Below are 25133 nucleotides of genomic sequence, written 5' to 3'. Positions count from 1 at the left end.
TGTGTGGTAGCACCTGCTTCAAATCCACCACTGCCAAAGGACCCTAATTTCACTGATAACACACTCACACCCTCCTCACAACAATCTCCCTCTTCCTTTGTTACATCTCTCCCTCCCAATCCATTCCTTTATGTCACTGTGTGCTGTACTCAACTTCCCCTACCTCTGGCCAGAATGGGCACACTGGTACCCCATTCCTATCTCATGCCCCTGCAGCTCCCCCTCCCACCCATTAGCTAGCCTTTTCCAATCCTCCCTTTCACTTACTTCCTTCTCTCTTCCATCACCCAATCTACACTACACATCCCCTCACTCCTCCCACTTCCCTCCTCTTTTCTTTCTTAGCCCATTCTACGTGACACATCCTCTCACCCATTTTGAACAAAAGTGCCACCACAATACAGCCTACTAGGATAGTGCACCTAGGCACATGGATTTGTGTGTATGTAAGTGAAATTTATACCTCTAAAAAAGGATTTGTCTGAAATGTTGTATATGTGGCTATTGATGGTTCATCACCCAACTACTTTGAGAGCTGTTACTTTCACTCCTTAAATTATTTATACTCCACTAAAGAAGTCTTGTTACCAAATATGTAGAACAATAACTATAACACCCACCCCCCCTTTCCCCAGAACCATGGACCTTGCAGTTGGCGGGGAGGCTTGCGTGCCTCAGCGATACAGATAGCCATACTGTAGGTGCAACCACAATGGAGGGGTATCTGTTGAGAGGCCAGACAAACATGTGGTTCCTGAAGAGGGGCAGCAGCCTTTTCAGTAGTTGCAGGGGCAACAGTCTGGATTATTGACTGATCTGGCCTTGTAACACTAACCAAAATGGCCTTGCTGTGCTGGTTCTGTGAATGGCTGAAAGCAAGGGGAAACTACAGCCGTAATTTTTCCCAAGGGCATGCAGCTTTACTGTATGGTTAACTGACGATGGCATCCTCTAGGTTAATATATTCCGGAGGTAAAATAGTCCCCCATTCAGATCTCCGGGCGGGGACTACTCAAGAGGACGTCGTTATAAGGAGAAAGAAAACTGGCGTTCTACCGATCGGAGCGTGAAATGTCAGATCCCTTAATCGGGCAGATAGGTTAGAAAATTTAAAAAGGGAAATGGATAGGTTAAAGTTAGATATAGTGGGCATTAGCGAAGTTCCGTGGCAGGAGGAACAAGACTTTTGGTCAGGTGAATACAGGGTTATAAATACAAAATTAAATAGGGGTATTGCAGGAGTAGGTTTAATAATGAATAAAACAATAGGAATGCAGGTAAGCTACTACAAACAGCATAGTTAACACATTATTGTGGCCATGATAGACAAAAAAGCCCATGCCTACTACAGTAGTACAAGTTTATATGCCAACTAGCTCTGCAGATAATGAAGAAATTGATGAAATATATGATGAGATAAAAGAAATTATTCAGGTAGTGAAGGGAAATGAAAATTTAATAGTCATGGGTGACTGGAATTAGAGAATAGGAAAAGGGAGAGAAGGAAATGTAGTAGGTGAATATGGATTAGCGGTAAGAAATGAAAGAGGAAGCCGTCTGGTAGAATTTTGCACAGAGCATAACTTAATCATAGCTAACACTTTGTTTAAGAATCATGAAAGGAGGGTGTGTATGTGGAAGAGGCCTGGAGACACTGGAAGATTTCAGATAGATTATATAATGGTAACAGAGATTTAGGAACCAAGTTTTAAATTGTAAGACATTTCCAGGGGCAGATGTGGACTCTGACCACAATCTATCGGTTATGAACTGTAGATTAAAACTGAAGAAACTGCAAAAAAGTGGCAATTTAAGGAGATGTGACTTGCATAAACTGACTAAACCAGAGGTTGTACAGAGTTTCAGGGAGAGCATTAGGGAACAATTGATAAGAATGGGGGAAAGAAATACAGTAGAAGAAGAATGGGTAGCTTTGAGAGATGAAGTAGTGAAGGCAGCAGAGGATCAGGTAGGTAAAAAGACGAGGGCTAGTAGAAATCCTTGGGTAACAAAAGATATATTGAATTTAATTGATGAAAGGAGAAAATATAAAAATGCAGTAAATGAAGCAGGCAAAAAGGAATACAAATGTCTAAAAAATGAGATCAACAGGAAGTGCAAAATGGCTAAGCAGGGATGGTCAGAGGATAAATGTAAGGATATAGAGGCTTATCTCACTAGGGGTAAGATAGATACTGCCTACAGGAAAATTAAAGAGACCTTTGAAGAAAAGAGAGCCAGTTGTATGAATATCAAGAGCTCAGACGGAAATCCAGTTCTAAGCAAAGAAGGGAAAGCAGAAAGGTGGAAGGAGTATATAGAGGGTCTATACAAGGGCAATGTTCTTGAGGACAATATTATGGAAATGGAAGAGAATGTAGATGAAGATGAAATGGGAGATACGATACTGTGTGAAGAGTTTGACAGAGCACTGAAAGACCTGAGTCGAAACAAGGCCCTGGGAGTAGACAACATTCCATTGGAACTACTGACGGCCTTGGGAGAGCCAGTCCTGACAAAACTCTACCATCTGGTGAGCAAGATGTGTGAGACAGGTGAAATTCCCTCAGACTTCAAGAAGAATATAATAATCCCAATCACAAAGAAAGCAGGTGTTGACAGATGTGAAAATTACCAAACTATCAGTTTAATAAGTCACAGCTGCAAAATACTATCATGAATTCTTTACAGACAAATGGAAAAACTAGTAGAAGCCAACCTTGAGGAAGATCAGTTTGGATTCCTTAGAAATATTGAACACTTGAGGCAATACTGGCCCTACGACTTATCTTGGAAGCTAGATTAAGGAAAGGCAAACTTATGTTTCTAGCATTTGTAGACTTAGAGAAAGCTTTTGACAATGTTGACTGGAATACTCTCTTTCAGATTTTGAAGGTGGCAGGGGTAAAATACAGGGACCAAAAGGCTATTTACAATTTGTACAGAAACGAGATGGCAGTTATATGAGTTGAGGGGCATGAAAAGGAAGCAGTGGTTGGGAAGGGAGTGAGACAGGGTTGCAGCCTATCCCTGATGTTATTCAATCTGTATATTGAGCAAGCAGTGAAGGAAACAAAAGAAAAATTCAGAGTAGGTATTAAAATCCATGGAGAAGAAATAAAAACCTTGAGGTTCACCGATGACATTGTAATTCTGTCAGAGACAGCAAAGGACTGGGAATTGCTGTTGAACGGAATGGTTACTGTCTTGAAAGGAGGATATAAGATGAACATCAACAAAAGCAAAATGAGGATAATGGAATGTAGTCAAATTAAGTCGGGTGATGCTGAGGGTATTAGATTAGGAAATGAGGCACTTAAAGTAGTAAAATAGTTTTGCTATTTGGGGAGCAAAATAACTGATAATGGTTGAAGTAGAGAGGATATAAAATGTAGACTGGCAATGGCAAGGAAAGCATTTCTGAAGAAGAGAAATTTGTTAACATCGAGTATAGATTTAAGTGTCAGGAAGTCATTTCTGAAGGTATTTTTATGGAATGTAGCCATGTATGGAAGTGAAACATGGACGATAAATAGTTTGGACAAGAAGAGCATAGAAGTTTTTGAAATGTAGTGCTACAGAAGAATGCTGAAGATTAGATGGGTAGATCACATAACTAATGAGGAGGTATTGAATAGGATTGTGGAGAAGAGAAGTTTGTGGCACAACTTGACTAGAAGAAGGGATCAATTCGTAGGACATGTTCTGAGGCATCAAGGGATCACCAATTTAGCATTGGAGGGCAGCGTGGAGGGTAAAAATCGTAGAGGGAGACCAAGAGATGAATACACCAAGCAGATACAGAAGGATGTAGGTACTGGGAGATGAAGAGGCTTGCACATGATAGAGTAGCATGGAGAGCTGCATCAAACCAGTCTCAGGACTGAAGACCACAACAACAACAACAACTATAACACACCGTAAAGACATAAAGAGAAAGTATTTTTGTTTGAACTCTACAGAGCTTCATAACCATGTAAGTTGTGTGGTTCTTATAATCATAAACTAGACAGCTAGACAGAACAAGATAACTGTGACAGATGAACAGAAAAGATGAAGTGATGTATCACAGAAGAACAAAAATGGAAAATAATATCACATGACTTAGAGCTCCATGCTTGCATAAGCACGTAGCTCACAGAGAGTGTGGGTCTCCATCAGTGTTATCATTTTTACTTATCAATATTTATGAAATTACTCATCAGTCCATTGTATTACAACATCTCAATCTAATAAAACACAAAATAACCACAAATTGTACTCTATATTGGAACTCAGTTGCCAGTGTATGACACAATATAACATAATTAATGGATCATCCAGTGAAAATTTATCTGACACAGACAGATCTGTGTGTTTCAGTTCTGCTGTGCTATTACAATGTTCACTGTAATCTGTAGTTTTGTTCCTTCCAGCTGCAGCTTTCTGTGAGGCCTGTTTGCCACAGTTCCATCATAACACATGATATAATTATTTCACACTTCAGTCATTCTCTTCCTCAGATTAACAGACAAATCAGACATTTCAAATAAATCACATTATTGACTACATGTTTACCAAATTTCTTTCACTTGTCTTTAAATTTTTTTTCAAAATATATTCAAGCACTTCTCCTACCAGTGAAGATATAGTAGTTTTCAAATTGTAATGAATCTTTGCCAAATTGATTCCTTGGATAAATAAATTTTTAATTACATTCAGTTCTCGGTGAAGGAAACCTGTCTGTTTCTGACAGCTGCACTACACCAAATATCTCACTTTCTCTTCTTTCTTCTGACAAAAATTCTTCTTTCAATCCAAGGAAATATTTTGTATCTTTATTTGCAGTTACTGGTTCCTACCACTTAAATCTGTATGGGGTGTTAACAAGTTCTATCTCTCTAAAATGATTTATGCTTTTCTTGCTGTAGACAGTCTGTGTTTTAAATCCTCTCCACTTTGTCCATCATCAGTTCTTTTTATAACTAAACACTGAGAGTTAGCCACTACTTACAGTGTCTCATTTGCTAATCTAACTCCATCAGCATCATCTAATTTAATTTGACTACATTCCATGACCTATGTTTTAATTTTGTAGATATTCATGTTGTAATCTCTTTTCAAGACACTATCCATTCTGTTCAGTTGCTGTTCCAAGCCATTTTCCATCTCTGACAGAGTTACAATGTCAAACCATAATGTTTTTATTTCTTCACTCTGAACTTTGATTCCATTTACAAATTTATCATCAATAAAATTCTTCTGGGTTTGTGACCACATTGTCAACTATAAAATTCTGACATTTTGGGAGTGTTTCGAGATGCCTTCCTCAGGGTGTATTGCTAACAGCTGAACGGGCACTAGGTTAATTACTTATATACTGTGGAGGAGTGCTGTCATTGAACATGAGGGTGAGGAAGAAAGGTATTAGGTGTTCTTTTATTGGTCTTTTTATTTCATATTGTCATTGGCAGAAATAGGCATTTTCCATTGGAGTTTCCTTTATTGCTTGCCATTGGTAAAAATCAGCAAATAGGAAATTGAGCTGTGACTGCAGCGTAGTGCTGCTTACTAACTGCCTAGGCTAGGGCATGTCAGACTCTGAGTACCGTCCATGACTGTGGCCTACTGCGTGCCTGTTGCTTTGCGAGAGCTGTCCTTCCACAAGGCTGTCACTGCTGGCAGCCAAGGTGCTGGTAGTCAGTACTCGTCTTCTCTATTCATGTTGTCTGGTTGCGTGGCTATTTCTATAGCCTCTCTGATCTTCCTCCTCAAGCTAAATGACTGTTTTTCCAGTATGCAGGCCTCTTCATCCTGTACTGTTCCTGGTGTTCTGCCACTGCCAATTTGTTGCATTGTTTGAGTCAGATGTATCTTTTGAGTCCATATAACCTTATGCTTATTGGAAGCCCAGACTTGCCAACATACACCAGTCCACACTAACACCCAATTTCAAAAACTCTGGCTGCACGAAACTTGCCAATTGTACCTTTCATCAAGCTCAGAAAGTCTTTTATTTTGTTGATATTATGATAAATCAGTTTAACATCTGTCTGACTGAGAATTTTGCCCAGATGTTCAGTGACCCCTTCTACGTATGGTAGCAGGATGGTGTTATGTGCTTCATTCCGCATTTACCTATTGTCTTCCTCATTCAGTGTCATGGTTTTATGTATCAACCCCATGTCGTAGCCATTAGCTCCAAAATTGGACCTCAGGTTCTGTAGTTCAGCTTTGAGATTGTGTTCATCACTGGTCCTGTAGGCCCACTTAGTTAAAGTTTGTAGTGCCAATTTCTTTTGTGCAAGATGGTAGTGGAAGGATGCATGCAGGTATCTTTCCATGTCGGTGGGCTTTCTATAAACTCTGTGTTCAAGCTTCCCATTAGGCTTATGGTAAACTTCCATGTTAATTCCACCAACTCAATCAGCAGCTCAGCAAAATTCACTTCACCATGGAGATAGAAAAGAATGGGATGTTGCCTTTTGTCAACGTTGAAATGTATCATAAGCCTGATGGGAAGCTTGGACACAGAGTTAACAGAAAGCCAGAAAGCCCACCAACATCGACAGGTACCTGCATGCATCCTCCCACCACCATCCTACGCTAAAGATATCGGCTCTGCAAACTTTAACTAAAAGGGCCTACAGGATCAGCAATGAACGCAACCTCAAAGCTGGATCACAGAACCTGAGGTCCATTTTTGCAGCTAATGGCTACAATATGAGGATGATACTTAAAACTATGACGCCAAAAGAAGAGGGAAATAGAGAAACACAGGGTGAAACACGGAACAGCATTCTGCTACCACATGTACAAGGGCTCACTGAAAGTCTGGGCAAAATTCTCCATGAGGCAGGTGTTAAGCTGATTTATTGTAATAACAACAAAATAAAAGATGTTCTGGGCTCAATGAAAGATACAATTGGCAAGTTTCATGCTGCCAGAGTTTATGAAATCAGGTGCAAGTGTGGACTGGTGTATGTTGGCAAGACTGGGTATCTAACAAGCACAAGGTTATCTGAACAAGAGAGATATATCTGCCTCAAACAATACAACAAATCAGTGGTGGCAGAACACTAGGAATAGAGTAAGATGCAGATTGAATTTTGAGATTCCCGCATACTAGTGAAACAGGTGTTTAGCTTAAGGAGGAAGATCAGAGAGGCTATAGAAATAGCCAAGTGACCCAACAACATGAATAGAGAAGATGGGTACCAACTCCCAGTGTCTTGGCTGCCAGCAGTGACAGCCTTATGGAAGGGCAGCTCCGAAAAAGTAACAGGTGCATGGTAGGCCACAGCGGCAGAGGGTACACAGAGTTCAAATGTGTGTGAAATCTTATGGGATCATCATTCCCTAAGCTTACACACTACTTAACCTAAATTATCCTAAGGACAAACACACACACCCATGCCCGAGGGAGGACTTGAGCCTCCGCTGGGACCAGCTGCACAGTCCATGACTGCAGCACCTTAGACCACTCGGCTAATCCTGCGATGTGGTACACAGAGTCTAACATGCCCTATCCAATACTAGGCAGTTAGTAAACAGCACTACACTGCAGTCACTGCTCAATTTCCTATTCACTGATTTCCACCAATAGCAAGCAATGAAGGAAACTCCAATGGAAAACACCTATATCCGCCAATGACAATATTTAATATAAAGACCAATGGAAGAACATCTAATATCCTTCCTCCTCAGCCCTAATATCCAATGACAGCATTCCTCTGTAGTATACAAGTAATTATACTAGCATCCATTCAGCAATTAGCAATATACCCTGAAGAAGGTGTCTTGCAGAAGTCACTGAAACGTTGGAATTTTATAGTTGACAGTGCGGTCACAAACACAGAAGAATTTTATTGACTGTGACAACAGCCATGGAAGCCTACATTTATGCCTCCAAATTTATGCTTTATTTTGGTATACTTACTGCTTGCTCAATGTACAGGTTAAGTAAGAATGGGGATAGGTTGCAATCCTGTTTCATTATCTTCTCAATTACGGCTGCATTTCATACCCTTGGCCTTTTGTTCCCTGTGTTTTATTCCTGAAATCTTCAAAATTTCAGTCTTTGTTAACATTGTAAAAAGCTTTTTATAATTCTACAGATGCTATAAGTGAGGTTTCTCTTTCTTCACACTGTCTTCTAAGATAAGACATAGAGTCAGTGTTGCTATGTGTGCTCCTATATTTCTCTGGTAGCCAAAATGTCCAGAGGTTGCCTTCTACAATTTTTTCAATTCTTCTGTATATCATTTGTCAGTGTTTTGCCACTGTCACTTACTAAACTGGTGGTTTGGTAATATTCACAATAGTCACCATCTGCCTTCTTTTGAATTGGAATTATTACAGTCTTCCTGAAGTATGAGGGTTTTTCCACTGTCTCATACATCTTGCACACCAGGTGAATGGTACCATCATGGCTGGCTCTCCAAAGAATCTCAGTAATTCTGTAGGGATTTTGTATACTTAAGGGGTCTTGTTTCAACATAAGTCTTTCAGTGTCCTGTAAAATTCTTCTCATAGTGTATCATCTCCCATCTCATCTTCATCTACTTCCTTTTCTCCTACTGTCAAGTTTGTTTCTCTTAGAGAGATATTCCATATATTTCTTCCATCTTTCAACTTTCCCTTATTTCCTAATACTGGCTTGCCCTAATGGCTCAAACAGCAGTTTCTGGTTTGTCAAAAAGTATCTTTAATTTTGCTATGGTAAGCATCTATCTTGCTCCTAGTGATGGATGTTTCTTCACCCTTGATTTGTCCTGTAGCCATTCCTGCTCAGCCATTTTGTATTTTCTGTCAGTCTCATTTTTTCCATGTCTGTATCCTCTTTCACCGTTTTCATTTCCTGTATATTTCCTCTTTTACAATTAAATCCTTAATCTCCTGTGTTACCTAAGAATTTCTACTAGGTCTTGTCTTTTTGCCTATGTGGTCCTCTGCTGCCATTGCTAGATCATCTCTAAAAGCTTCTCATTTCCCTTCTATTACATTAATTTTCACTGCTTCAGCCCCACATTGGCTATCATTCATTATGAAATTCTCAACAATCCCTGGTTGTTTCACTTTATTCAGATCCTATCTTCTTAATTTCCTACCTCTTCCTTAATTTCTTTGGTTCAGATCATCAGAGTCCACACCTGCCATGGAATTTCTTTACATTTAAATTCAAAATGTTGTGAAAAGAAGAGATTGCTACTTGTTGTAAAGATGACATGGTGACTTTTAGACATATTTGATGAAAAGACTGTTACAATAATAATGTTTATTTGTCCATGTTAACTTTACAGTCTTGGACATCGTCATTTTGTTGTACAATTATATCAATATCATGTCATTCCAAGAAGGAATATATACATCAAGTAGCACATTCTATATCATTCCATGCAATAATGTTATAAACACATTAGCACATTATATATCACTCCATACATATGATGATTATATACATCAATTAGCCAATTATAACAATACCATCACTAATATACTGCAGTATGTAAAAGAATAAACTAACAGTATTGCAGCTCAGAATTCTTTTAATAAGTATAAACATCTTTCTATTAACAAATTTTTCAACATGCCCTTGAAAAGATTGCCTTGAAGTTGCTTTTTATTTTTGGCAACTTATTATAGAATTGTCTCCCAGTTACATATGGACTGTGGTCTGTAGCTTTCTTGTTAGTCCGTATCCTATGATAGTGACTTTTGGCTTGAGTATTGTAATTATGGGTGTCACTGGTCTTTACACTATCTTCCTCATCCTCTTTTACAAACATTATGGTCTTAAATACATACAATGAGTACACAGACAGTAATTTATAATTTTTGAAATAGTCCCCACAGGACTGGCGTTTGCTTATATTAGCAATTATCCTAACTGCTCTCTTTTGAAGCCTGAAAATGTGATCCATATAGACAGTGGGTGCACCACCCCAGACGTCGATCCCATATTGCAGATGTGACTGTATTGACCCATAATGCACTTGTTTAAGGATAGGGTGAACTATTATATTTACAAGACGTTTTAGTAAGTAATATTACTAGACACCTTTTTACTGGTGGAGCCGATATGCTCTTTCCAAGTGATATGTTCATCAATCAATATGCCTAAAATCTTGTGTTTGTCAGATGTTTCAACTGTAGAAAGTGATTGAGTATGAGTATTATTAAAATGTAGCTAGAACTTTATAACTACAGTCTTGTCCTTATTCAGTGTAAGCTTATTCACTGTTAGATATTCTGTGATCATTTCAAAGTTCTCTTTGTTGCTTTGGAATGCTGCCTGGTCTGTACAGTGCCAGCTAATAAAAGATGTATCATCAGCATAGTTCACTAGTTTGGAGTTTTGTGGCTGTGTTATATCATTAATATATACTATAAACAAGAATGGTCCACGTATACTTCCTTGTGGAACTCCACAACTGAGAGTTCTGTATATTGACTTTACTGTTTGGATCTTACTTTCATTCTTATAATTTAGTTTTGTGCACTGTCTTCTATCACGGAGATAAGAACTTAGTCATTTTAGAACTACTCCTCTTATCCCATAATTTTCTAACTTGGATAACAGTACTGCATGATTCACAGAATTGAATGCTTTAGACAGATCTAGGAAAGTCCCTATAACTTTGTTTCCTTCATCCAGCCTGTTCAGTAGTTCATGGAAAAAAGTTGCTAATGCTGTTATTGTAGATCGTACTTTTCGAAACCCATGTTGTGTTTTGTTTAATAGCTTTCGGCCAAAGCCTTCTTCAGAAAATAGAAATGCACACATGTTCTCACAAGCAAGCACACACACACACACACACACACACACACACACACACACACACACACACACACACACACACTCTCTCACACTCATGACTGCTACCTGTGGCCACTCCAGCTGGACTCACGCAAGCAAGCATGCCTTACACACACAACTGCTACCTCTGGCCACTCTTTATAGTGAGTAACAATCTGTCCTTTTCAGAATATTGTTGATATTCCAATTTGACCTTCCCATTGTTACATTTAAATTCTGATTTCAAAATCTCTGTGTTACAATTTTATAATCAATCTGAAACCTTTCAGTATCCCCAGGTCTCTTCCACATATGCAGTCTCCTTACATGATTCTTAAACAAAGTGTTAGTTATGATTAAATTATGCTCTGTACAAAATTCTACCAAGCATCTTCCCCCTTTATTCCTTTTCCATCTACTGTTTTTCCTCTTATTCCTTTTGCTAATATTATAATATTAAATTCCATTCCCCATCACCCCCTTTAACTAACTGCATAATTTTTTTGTCTCATAATACTGTCTGCCAAATCTGTTCATCTGCATTCCTAGTTTTCATATAAACTTGCACTGGTATAGTTGCCTCTCTTGGCAGTTGATAATGTGCTCACTGTACTGTTTACAGTAGCTGAGTTGCATTCCTATTTTATTATTTATTATTAGATCTACATCTGCATTACCTCTGTTAGACTTTGTATTGATAACCCTCTACTCACCTAACAAGAAGTTTCAGCCTATCCCTTTCACTTTTTAAATTCTCTGTCCTCCCAACCCAATAAAGTAATCTAACATTCCACACTCTGACCCATAGAATGCCACTTTCATTTGTCCTGATGACAATATACTCCTGAGTAGTCACCACTCGGAGATCCAGATGGAGAACTATTTTACCTCTGGAATATTTTATCCAAAGGATGCCATCATCATTAAGCCATACAGTAAAGCTGCATACTATTTGGAAAGAAAAATAATGACTGTAGTTTCCCCTTGCTTTCACCTACTCACAGTACCAGTACAGAAAGACAGTGTTACCTGAAGTCACAAGGCCAGAACAGCCAAACACTGAAACTGAAATTACTGAAAAAGGTGTTGTCCCTCTTCAGGACACATAGGTTAGTTTGGTCTTTTCAGAGATATCCCTGTAAGACACCCCACTCCACCAAGTCCATGGTTCATGAGAGGGCCAGGACTGTATATTTGCTCGTTGTATATTAACACTGATAGCATTTTATCATGTGATGTATCACACAGTTGGTAAATGTATGTAAGTTTCATTCCTTCAAAACCAAGCACAGTTCATATTCTCATTCATACTGATGACACAGCTTCCACCTCCATTGCCTAATAAAACATATTGTAAAATAAAGACATGGCTTTCTCAGTGAATTTCAGTGATGAAGTCTTCTTGGATTATCAGCTGAATCAATGTGTCATTCTGGAGTAATATTTAGACAAATTTCTGACTCCAGGTGAAATTGCTTTGTCTGAAGATGATGAGTAGGTAACTTACATTCTGTCATTTTATGGTTACCTTTTTTTTTTTCAATAGGTTATATGAGTGTTGTGACATGTTCTATGACATTGTGCCACTGGAAAGAATTTGCAACTGAGTAAAAATGAAATTAATATGTATGCTCTCTTTGATCAAACACTTGAAGTGGCTGCTCCTCTTGTTGCTATCACCTATACTACTTCCTTTATTGATACCTTTAATGTTTCCTATTTATCATTAATGATCACACATGTTCCTATAAAATTATAAAAAAAAAAACTAATGGTTACAGTTTGTTTTGGGTTTGTCGAGCTCAAACTAGTGATAAATGCTGCCTTTGAATATATTTCTTAAATGTAGTTGTCGTTTTTTATAATACCACACTTCTGTAATTTGCATTTGCAAGAATTTGTTAGAACATGAATTTGAATGTTGCAAAGGTTTTAGTGTTTTTACTTACAACATTGCTTACTTTTGAACAGCATAAATGATAAAAACCAATTGCAGAAGAACTGCTCCGTAACTTTTCCATAGCATATGTAGCAGTGCACTCATTTTGTGTTTTTTCTTCATTTATAATCCCAGAGGAGATCATAGAGAGCAAAACAAGTGCTCTTGATTCAGAACATACTTCTGATGAGTGGGAAACATTTTTCACAAAAGCATTCCTTTCACTTTTACCTCAGGTACTCCGAGGTGGATGGGTTGACTATGCATCACATAAGAAAAGAGATGAGAATGAAGCACTAAGAGAAATGCCAAAGGACCTCATAGAAAAAGGAACATATGGTAAAAGGGTAAAATCACCAATTCTTGGAGATCATTTTAGAATGCCCAGCAGAGTGATGAGTCCAAGCCACCACCCAGTTCTTGATGTTTCCTTGCCTGTGGTAAGTAGATAATATTATTTTCACAATAACATTCTATGATTTACATAGATACATAGATAAACATGATAAAATTTACTTTTTTAAATGCTTCTTCATGAAATGTTTCCTTTCTCCACTTCACTGGTATATTTTATCATGTTCTGTTGATCCAATCAACCTACAGGTTATAGAACAAGACATGAAATATTTTTAAAAAACTGTGGCAACTCTTCAAAACTTGATATGTTCAATATATATACAATGAACTGCCAGCATCATTATACAGTACTTCTTAATATTATTTTTACTTATACCTTCACATGTTAGCTATTAAATTATCAGGAAGTTCACTATTTCGAAAAAGGGGTTGCCTCTACTTCATTTAAATTATGTAGCTGCTGTTTATGCCTTATTGGAAACTTAATTTTTACACATGTATATATTAACAATTTTTGAAGAAAATTATCACATAATTCTGAAACAGACAGAGCCTTTTTGCAATACACTGCTACTTCTCATGCAATTTTACAATAGACATTATTGCTGCTTGAAATGTAACTAGCAGCAGTTATCAACCCATGAATCTAGATAATTAGGTAACTTGTAGGAGTGCCTAGTAAGGCACTAGCATTATTTAATTTTCTGTTTAATTGGTAGGGATTCCCAAGTTCTTACTTTGTGTTAGATGGAAATTTGTTAAAGACCTTTTTACTATTTTATCCATCTGAGCCCTAAAATTTTTTACACACACTGCTTCATTTAGTGGAAGTACGATAAATGGGGAGCACACTGTACATTTGAGTTTCACAACATAAACTACAGTATTTGACATTATGAAAGTGTAGAGTTCCAGCCATCTCCTTTGAGACATGACATTATCAAAGCGGTGGTCACACATTGTAGCAGTTCTCACCTGCTTTATTTATTCATTTGCTGTCCTCAGTGTTATACTGCATTGTTACACTGGCTGAAAAATGGTGTTTGTAATTTGCACACTGCCTACTGTAAATGATGTAGCCGACAGATGCACAGTTGTGTTTAACAGTACTTTAATTTCACTTTTCACAATCCCCTAAGAATACACAGTTATATGGCCAGTGCACTGTTGTTCTTACTTCTGATAAGCCTCATTAATAGTTTGCAGGCAAATCTCCACATACTGCCACAATAGTTTACTATTTAACATAAAGAAGCAGAAAAACCTAACCACAAAGTTCACAGTTCTTTCAGAATAATCAGGTACATATGGAACAGATGCTGTCATTGCTTTAACACATGTCCTATTTGTGTAACACTTACTTCACTGTTAAGTTGAAGCATTGTTGTTGTTCTAACCAGCACAGGTTTCTTGTCTGAAACTCGGCCGTGGACTGACTATTTCATGACCAAAATTTGGGCCCTTATATATCATCACAGTAGTAGGTGCTGAAACTACACATTGTTCAAAGTTTAATTTACAGAAATTACAATTAAAACTTCACTCATTAAATTAACTGAATACATAAAAAAATTGCTTCTTTTTAACAGTTTCTTCTACTACAAGGGTTAAGCTGAATTATTTGTTTAAATGATGAAATTAACATATATGGTTACATAAACAATACTTTTGACAAAGCTGATAATTACTTTGGAATTAATGAAGGGCTGGCTTTGCTAACATGTTTTTGACTCTAGCCAAATAAATACTTTAAAAACACTAGCATTTCATCTTACAAATGTTTAAAATTATTACAGAATTTATATTTGTTTATATGTCAACAAGAGAATTTAAGTTACAAAACAATTACTGATTTCACCCTATATCAGAAGATAATAACTAGGAATAGTTGAAATAAATTAGAAAATCAATTACATACATAAAACTAAGCACAAAATTAGATCTGGGGTTATATTCTTTAAAACGGAGGTCCAACTTTTCTCTTTTATGAAAATGCAGATTATACTCACATATGTTAATGGTACTTAATTCAAAAATGAAAAAATGAATTTTAAGGAGGCAGATGGTAAAACAAGAGGGGAAGAAAAATATCCCAGCTTGCTTTGTCACAACCTACTTCCAGCATAAACAGTGTGGCAACCATAAACATATTCACAAGAACAAAAATAAGAACAACACAAGACTATTTCACTCCAGCAATAAAATGAAATTATAGGGACAAACATTGGATGTAGGGGGTTTAGGGCAGCGACAAACTAAGTATATAACAATACAAAAACAGTGTCATTACAAAACAATTATTATTCACAAAATCAAACATAAGGAATTCTCAACATGTGACATAATGTTACAAACACAAAAACCACAGGAAGTGTACTTTTCACTTGACCTATATCTTAAATGAAGCCCTCTATACCCAAAAATCTACACATGCAATTCTAAAATGCAGTATCACAAAATTCCCATCATTTATACAGCTTAAGCAAAGCCAGTGATACCAACCCCCCCCCCACCCAAAAAATTGAAAATACCGCAACCCCAGGTTTACTTGGCAAGTTAAAATAAAGAAACCTGTACACTAAAACAAACAAACCATAAATAATGCATTAAAAACAAAAAAATAGTTAAAAGATCATAGGCACTGATAAGTACACCTAGGTTAACAGTCTCCCCCTCCTACACACGCCACTCACAAAATTCAAATGAAATCTTCCAAACAGCTCCCATCTCTCAAGCCACCCTCCTCCCCCTTTATACCAACCAGAATCAACCCAATGCCACTCCTAAACACAACACCTACAAGGAAATAGAGCAAACAAAAACTCTTACAGCAACAACTTCACAGAACAATTACACATAGTCAAATGACCACATGTAAGATAAACATCTTGATTCGTGAACACCCACCACAGGTGTACACCATCAAATACAACAACATACTATCTAAAAAGATGATCTGATTCAAACACACAGCACTCCAAGGATGTCACCCAACACTACATACATATGTCATAGCTGAAAGCATATGGATGGAATTGGGCACTTCTCTTGATCTAACTATTTATATCTGAATGCTGACAACAGAATCCTCAATGGTTCTCAAACTTTAAAATCAGTGAATGCTTATAAATGCATGACAATGAAAGCAAGTGTTACTGTATCATCCAGAAAGCATGCAGCACATGAATGAAACATTATACCTTCATGGAGAATGTAATGAAAACATTTGGTGACAAATAAAAGAAACTATTTGTAAATATACAGTGCTATAGTCAGCTCAATAGTCAGCTCACTAATTTGGCCATGGTGGAGCAATGAGGACAATTAGCTTTTTCATGGCTAGATCTCTTTTAACAAGAACATGGGCAATATGATATCCAGCATATCAAAGCTGATCATCAGCTTTGGGGGTGTTCTCCATACAATACTGAATGTTTTAGACAAATTACAAAAGTTTTCTACTCTGAAATACATCTTTCATTACAAACCTCCTTATTAGTTAATGAAATGAAAGTTTTCTTTAGTTTTTTATTTCAACTCGATTTTCATGTGACTAATGCTAACATACTCACTTCAGTAATAATGAGAATTACTTCCAGATTTTTTTATATATGTGTATGACTATTAAGAGGATAGAGTGAAATACATCCATGACAGATACAAGAAGAAGCATAATGGGACAGGTTTATAGCTTGATCACAGCAAACAGCTCCAGTGTTAATAAGAAATGAATTAAATGTATTGATAGGAAATGAATAGATTCATGAGAACGGCATTACTTGAGGTTCACTGACATGTATCATTGAAACAGTTTAGATATACTGACCCTGCAAAGAAATGAATTGTCACAACAGTTGAAAATCCATGCCAGACTAGAATGTGGACCTAGAGTTCCTGCTTTTAGCAAGAATTTACCATAAACATTAAGACCTTTGAGCACATTTCATGGCCTATTCAAACTTTTGTTGTCACATGTAGTGGTGGTGCTATTGTCACATACCCAATGGGAAAAACTCTGGCAGTAGTATTCTGACATCTTTGGTGGACTGGAGTAATGTTCAGTCCAATGGTTGTCACTTTTCTATTGTGTAACATCAGTCTTCTGAGTTGTTTGATGCAGCCTGTCATGAATACTCCTTCTTTGCCTACCTCTTCATGTCAGAGTAGCATCTGCAACGTACATCCTTATTTATCTGTTGGAAGAATTCCAATCTCTGTTTTCCTCAAGAGTTTTTATTGCATTCAGCTCTCTCTAATACCATCAAAGTTACTCTGTAATGTCTTAAAAGGTGTCCTATCATCCTATCCCTTCTTGTTACCAATGTTTTCCATTCATTCCTTTCCTCCTTAACTCTGTGGAGAACCTTCTCATTCTGTACCTTATCAGTCCACCTAACTTTAAACATCACTACCGTACAGTGCTGTGAAAATTGATCTGTGGGAAAACCTGAAAAGAAGAGAATTTTCGCATCTGTGCATTGCTGTGCCTCCCTCCATGAACCATGGACCTTGCCATTGGTGGGGAGACTTGTGTGCCACAGTGATACAGATAGCCATACCATAGGTGCAACCACAACGGAGGGATATCTGTTGAGAGGCCAGACAAATGTGTGGTTCCTGAAGAGAGGCAGCAGCTTTTTTAGTAGTTGCAGGGGCAAGAGTCTGGATGATTGACTGATCTGGCCTTGTAACATTAACCAAAATGGCCTTGGTGTGGTGGTACTGTGAACAGTTGAAAGCAAGGGGTAACTACAGCCATAATTTTTCCTGAGGGCATGCAGCTTTACTGGATGTTTACATGATGATGGCATCCTCTTGGGTAAAATATTACAGAGGTAAAATAGTCAACATTCGGATCTCCGCATGGGGACTACTCAGGAGGATATCATTACTGGGAGATAGAAAACTGGCATTCTATGGATTGGAGCATGGAATGTCAGATTCCTTAATCAGGCAGGTAGGTTAGAAAATTTAAAAAGGGAGATGGTTAGGTAAAAGTTTGATATAGCAGGAATTAATGAAGTTCCATAGCAGGAGGAACAAGAGTTCTGGTCAGGTGAATACAGAGTTATAAATACAAAATCAAATAGCGGAATTCAGGAGTAGGTTTAACAATGAATAAGAAAGTAGGAGCATGGATAAGCTACTACAAACAGTTTAGTGAACGCATTATTATAGCCAAGATAGACACAAAGCCCATGCCTACCACAGTAGCACAAGTTTATGTGCCAGCTAGCTCTGCAGATGATGAAGAGATTGAAGAAATGTATGATGCCATGAAATAAAGTATTCTGACAGTTAGGGGAGACAAAAATTTAATAGTCATGGGGGACTGGAATTTGATAGCAGGGAAAGGAAGAGAAGGAAAAGTAGTAGATGAATATGGACTGGGGGTAAGGAATGAAAGAGGAAGCCACCTGGTACAATTTTGTACAGAGCATAACTTAATCATAGCTAACACTTTGTTTAAGAATCATAAGAGGAGGTTATGTACATGAAAGAGGCCTGGAGACATTGGTAGATTTCAGATGGATTATATAATGGTGAGACAGATATTTAGGAACCAGGTTTTAAATTTTAAGAAGTTTCTAGGGAAAGATGTGGACGCTGACCACAATTTATTGGTTATGAACTGTAGATTAAAACTGAAGAAACTGCAAAAAGGTATAAATTTAAGGAGATGGGATCTAGGTAAACTGAAAGAACCAGAAGTAGTAGAGAGTTTCACAGAGAGTGGTAGGGAACCATTGACATATACAGGGGAAAGAAATACAGTAGAAGAAGAATATGTAACTTTGAGAGATGAAATAGTGAAGGTCGCAGAGAATCAAGTAGGTAAAAAGATGAGGGCTAGTGGAAATCCTTGGGTAACAGAAGAGATATTGAATTTAATTGATGAAAGGAGAAAATATAAAAATGCAGTAAATGAAGCAGGCTAAAAGGAATACAAACGTCTCAAAAATGAGGTAAACAGGAAGTGCAAAATGGCTAAGCAATGATGGCCAGAGAACAAATGTAAGGAGGTAGAACCATACATCACAAGGGGTAAGATGGATATTGCCTACATGAAAATTAAAGATACCTTTGGAGAAAAGAGAACCACTTGTATGAATATCAAGAGCTCAGATGGAAAGCCAGTCCTAAGCAAAGACAAGAAAGCAGAAAGGTGGAAGGAGTATACAGAGAGTCTATACAAGGGCGATGTACTTGAGGGAAATATTATGGAAATGGAAGAGGATGTAGATGAAGATGAAATGGGAGATATGATACTGCGTGAAGTATTTGACAGATCACTGAAAGACCTGAGTCAAAAAAAGGCACTGGGAGTAGACAACACTCCATTAGAGCTACTGATAGCCTTGGGAGAGCCAGCTATGACAAAACTCTACCATCTGGTCAGAAAGATGTATGAGACAGGTGAAATACCCTCAGATTTCAAGAAGTATATAATAATCCCAACTCAAAGAAAGTGTGTGTCTACAGGTGTGAAAATTACAGAACTATCAGTGTAATATGTCATGACTGCAAAATACTAACGCGAATTCTTTACAAGTGAATGGAAAAACTGGTAGAAGCCAAACTTGGGGAAAATCAGTTTAGATTTTATAGAAATGTTGGAACATGCAAGGCCATACTGACCCTATGACTTATCTTAGAAGATAGATTAAGGAAAGACCAGCCTATGTTTCTAGCATTTGTAGACTTGGAGAAATCTTTTCACAATGATGACTGGAATACTCTCTCTAAAATGCTGAAGGTGGCAGGGGTAAAATACAGGGAGTGAAAGGCTGTTTACAATTGGTACAGAAACCAGATGCAGTCATAAGAGCCAAGGGGTGTGAAAGGGATGTAGTGGTTGAGAAGGGATTGAGACTGGGTTGTAGCCTATCCCAAATGTTTATCAATCTGTATATTTAGCAAGCAATCAAGGAAACAAAAGAAAAATTTGGAGTAGGAATTAAAATCTACGGAGAAGGAATAAAAACTTTGAGGTTTGCTGATGACATTGTAATTCTGTCAGAGACAGCAAAGTACCTGGAAATGCAGTTGAATGGAATGTACAGTGTCTTCAAAGGAGGATATAAGAGCAACATCAACAAAAGCAAAATGATGATAATGGAATGTAGTGGAATGAAATCAGATGATGCTGAGGGATTAAATTAGGGAAAGAGACACTTAAAGTAGTAGATGAATTTTGCTATTTGGGGAGCAAAACAACTGATGATGTTGACCATCATAGAGAGGATATAAAATGTAGACTGGCTATGCCAAAGAAAATGTTACTGAAGAATAGAAATTTCTTAACATCGAGTATAGATTTATGTCAGGAAGTCTTTTCTGAAAGAATTTGTATAGAGTGTAACCATGTATGGAATTGAAACATGGACAAAAAATAGTTTATACAAGAAGAGAATAGAAGTTTTTCAAATGTGGTGCTACAGAATAATGCTAAAGATTAGATGGGTAGATGACATAACTAATTATGAGGAGGTACTGAACAGAATTGTGGAGAAGAGGAAATTGTGTCACAGCCTGTCTAGAAGAAGGTACTGGTTGGCAGGACACATTCTGAGGCATCAAGGGATCACCAATTTAGTATTGAAGGGATTCATGAAGGGTAAAAATCATAGAGGTAGACCAAGAGATGAATACACTAACCAGATTGAGAAGGTTGTGGGTTGCAGTAGTTACTCAGAAATGAACAAGCTTGCACAGGATACAGTAGCATGGAGAGCTGCATCAAACCAATCTCTGGACTGAAGACCACAACAACAACACAGTTCTGTGCTTCAAATGTACATTCACAGAAATTTATTCCTCAAATTTGGGCCTATGTTTGATACTAGTAGACTTCTCTTCACTAGGAACACCCTGTTTGCTGCTGCTAGTCTGCTCTTTATGTCCTCCGTGCCCCATCTGTTCTGGCAGATTCCAGCGACTAGAGGAAGCAGTGTGGTGCTGGTGAGCAAGACTCACATGTCCTATTCATCATTGAACTTACTTGGAGGGGCTTTGCTGATCTTCTTTCCAGGATAGTCAGCTGTGATGATCTGCCCAACTTCTTCTCCAAAGATATGATGCTGTTTGGAGGAATTTTCTCTTCTCTTAAAATGATTGCGTACACTCAGGATACTTTTAAATCAAAATAAATACAGTTCCAAAAACCTCTCAAGGTCATCACAAGTCCACCATCTGCAACTCTAGAGAGTCAGTAAGGGAGTAAGTAAAAGTAAGTGTCTGTTATTTATTTTACACAATTCAACTGTTCACAATAATGACAGACGTAGCACTGTCATGGAGTAAGGCGCGCTTGCTCCTTGTGCTGGGCAATTAACTTCTGTGACAAGCACGGCAATCACTTGCCCACGTCGATCAACTTTCCACCTTGTAGCATTCTCTCGACACATGTCAGCCCTGTGCATACAGAAAACAGGTGCAAGACAGACACTCTCCCATCCCTCATGCACGTACTTAAAATATTGGGTGTTCGATATGGTAGAAAGCCGAGTGTCTCTAGAATTTACGCTGGAATTCTTGAGACACTGTACTCTTATGGGTTGTTTTCCTGCCTAGGTATCAGAATTCCTTAACTTCATCTTCTTGGTGATCAGCAATCCTGACATTAAGCTTCTGGCTGTCCTCATTCCAGCTACTCTTGATTACATATGTCTGCTGGTGTTGGACATAGAAATTAATCTTATTGTGTTGAGCTGTATATGAGAATGCTAGAATATTTTCAGTCAGTACTGTCCTATGGCATAATCATCTGGTAAATGTAGCTAAAGTCAAACAAATATTTACAGAAATGTGCAGTATGACTACTTGTAAAGTGGATAACATCTTGCAGAAGTGGCTCTTGAGCTCTTATGATTCTTACACTCATGTGTAAATATATTAACACCTTAATGGTATTTATGACTAATATTAAGAATGGATTTCAGATTTACTGTGAAATTTTTTACTGTGGTATTAGAGCCAGAAACAATGTCCTTATAGACTGTAAATGACTTTTTAAGGTTCAGAAGGGAATTTTTTACTTTAGTGAAAAGTCTTAAACAAGTTGCTAGTAAACATTAGGCAGGTTGTTGGAAGTCCCTTGATATTCAGAAACAAAGAAGAATATTAGCTTGTTAGTCATTTCGTCTGTAATTTTTCAGAATACTTGAATTGAGAATTTAATTCTGGCTGACACTAACATTTTTACTGTGCAGATTATTAATTTTTTAAGGATGTAGACAACTGATAGTGATCTCTGAAATCAGTAAAGGTAAATCAATAATATAGGTGAATAAATGCTTAGTTTGAACTACCAGAGTGAAAACTCCAAGTTTCCTGTACTCCTTCTCATTTGTGTTCCATGTTTCTAATTCATTTAATGAAATGCTTTCTGAAATATTTTTGTAATAACTTTCCTCACCAAAAATCTATTTCAGCAGCAGATTCATGACATATGTTATATATTTCTGAAACATCATTTACAAAAACATCTTGTAACATTTCTCCCATACTTTGTGGTTTTTTGTCCTGAATAAAAAAAATCAACTTTTTGTTTTGTATTACAGACTCCTGTGTACCGTTTCCTAGAATATGATGAAATTAAAGAGCCCCGAACTATTCCTACAAACCAAAAAGCATTTCTTTCTTTTGCAAAATGAAAATGATGTCATTGGAAACAGAACAACAGCCCGCCTTGATTTTTGGCTCATAATTTCTTTGCTGGAATATATATTTGATGTGAGTATTTTGATATAATGCATTATATACTGATGAGATACCCAGTACTAAATTGTCTGTACCATTCCTTTCTGTAACCTCATTTTTATTTTTTTCCCTTTCAATAGCAAATGAGAATAATACAACATCTTTGTTCATGCTTTTGAATTTATTTCATGCTATGTCATTTGACAACAGGATGGTCATCAGAAATATGACTAACACAGTATGAAAGAAAATAGTGGGAACACCTTCAAGACCAAAGAGACAAACCTCTGCATATTCCATAAAAATATAGAACCTTTAAATAAAGTTTTGACATTTTTATTATGTATTGTATAATTTTAAAATATTTTTCTTTTATATTAACTGAATGAAAACAATTTTCTACTTTGTTTCACAAACTTTATTATTATTTTTTCTATTAATTATTGTTTTCCTTTTATTTTTATCATTCAGTTGTTTCTGTGAGAATATGGCTTACATTCCACCAATGAGAAAGTCTATGAAAGGTACACAGAGCTATATGCTATGAGTATTCATAACATGGTTATTAAGGAACTCTGCACATGGAAATGATTTCTATAATCATATAGCAAAAGTGTGTTACATGTTCTTGGTTTACTTGTCATGTCAATTTTCAGTGGAAATCCAAGTTTCTGACAATATCCACTGTTGTCTTCAACAGGAAAGCAACTGATCATCAAAGAATGTAAATGATGTAATGATGCCCAATGCACCGAGAGATTACTTCTGTTCCAACAATGAAACATCATTCCCAGCATCTTTGTTTCCATCACTCTGTATAATATGAGATATACACCTACTGGTATCATGTGCTACTCCTCCACTTTGCAGAGAGTGTATCTCTTAATTTCCACAGCCTCTTTTATAATTCAGATCCAGTTGCTTGAACTAGAATCCATGTTTGCCCAAACAAGATGTTGTGCATATTGTAATGCTATGTTTGCTTTCTTGATGAAGATAATGGTGAATATTGTTCGAAATTCAAATTTATGTAGAGAATTAACCTGACAGCTGCACTGTGTAAATTTAAAACAGTAAATCTGCCATTATCACTTCTTGCTATACATCCTACAAATGTTTCCTGCATTCAAGCTGTGCTATCTCAGTGATAAGTCATTTACTGTAACTGTTAAGAATGCTCTACAAAACAATTTTAAACAACTGCTGCCTTTTACATAGCATGTTGTTGTCATGGAAAAACCATTATTGATGAGTATAGCCCTTGACAAAAATCCTGGTCATTGACTACCTGCCACAGAGACTAATACTGAGTCATTCACTTTAGGAAGTTTTAATCTCAGCTGTCCTTCAGAACTCTAATTCTAATATATACAAGAACTGGCAGTATTTTAGGATACAGAAGTTACTGTTGTAAAAGTTTTCTTCTGTTTGAGCCATTCTGTTGCTATATCTGTGGTTTAGTGATAAAATATTGTGCACAGTAAAGTTCAAGTCCCTCTCCTTTCCTGATTTTTAAACATAAACACCACTCACAGATTAGGACTTTGACCTGTTCAAACTGAGTGACTGATGCCTCCAAGGCAGTATTAGGAGTATTCAATGTTTGTGTGAACATGTGACCACCATGTCATCAGTCTCTCTAGCCATAATTACCAATAGATGAATCCGGATGATACCTTTGTTTATTTCTTTAAGCAGCTTCTCATTTGGCCTCACAAAGCTGAATGAACCCTGTCCCAGATCTACCTATTTTGAAAACATATGTGGTGGTACCAGTAACTGAAGCTAGGTCCTTGGCATCAACATTAGTGACATAATTTGTTTTATTTTTTATTATTTTTGGCCATCCATCTCCCCTTACAGTGACTTTTTAAAATTTTACAATTCTTCTTTTCTATATTCTATGTTTTTACACTTATAGAAAATTTATTGACTTAAGCATAATTAAAATCTCTACAGACTTCAAGTAAGAAACGTTTCTTCAGAGTGTATAATAATTCAAATTAAGTTTTTGTTCTACTTTTTTAATTAAAAGAAAATATGGTTTGAAATTAGATACATTGTGTCCACAATGCCCTTAATCCTGGTGTGTTTGACTAAAATAAGTAGTGACACTTTATGATAATCTGCTTAAAAATAAATATAAAATTAACTGAAAATTCAAATTCTCATTATTAAGCATTGCCTCCTACATATTCTTTGTTCTAGCAGCACCACCATTTAAGATGGGAAAAGGTTGGCTCTGGTGCAATGTTTTGGAGTGCACATGTTACATCCAGGCACAGGCCTGTTAACAGTAAGTTACACTACAAGTGGTTGTGAAGTAGAATGGAGGCAGCAGGGTGGTAGACCTGCTGA

The 25133-nt window shown here is 37.0% G+C and overlaps 1 protein-coding gene across 1 annotated transcript in view; it reads left to right on the top strand.

Moving 5' to 3' along the window:
• LOC126092753 (WD repeat-containing protein on Y chromosome-like) overlaps positions 1 to 22729 on the top strand; it is a 411016-nt gene extending 388287 nt beyond the window's left edge. Inside the window, exons 14-15 of the mRNA XM_049908479.1 lie at positions 12953 to 13156; positions 22637 to 22729. Coding sequence (XP_049764436.1) covers positions 12953 to 13156; positions 22637 to 22729 — 297 coding nt within the window. The remainder of the gene's footprint in view (positions 1 to 12952; positions 13157 to 22636) is intronic.
• The last annotated feature ends 2404 nt before the right edge of the window (positions 22730 to 25133 follow it).

This window comes from Schistocerca cancellata, chromosome 7, assembly GCF_023864275.1.
Source record: "Schistocerca cancellata isolate TAMUIC-IGC-003103 chromosome 7, iqSchCanc2.1, whole genome shotgun sequence".
Lineage (NCBI taxonomy): Eukaryota > Metazoa > Arthropoda > Insecta > Orthoptera > Acrididae > Schistocerca > Schistocerca cancellata.
This window is presented reverse-complemented; position numbering and strand designations above follow the sequence as displayed.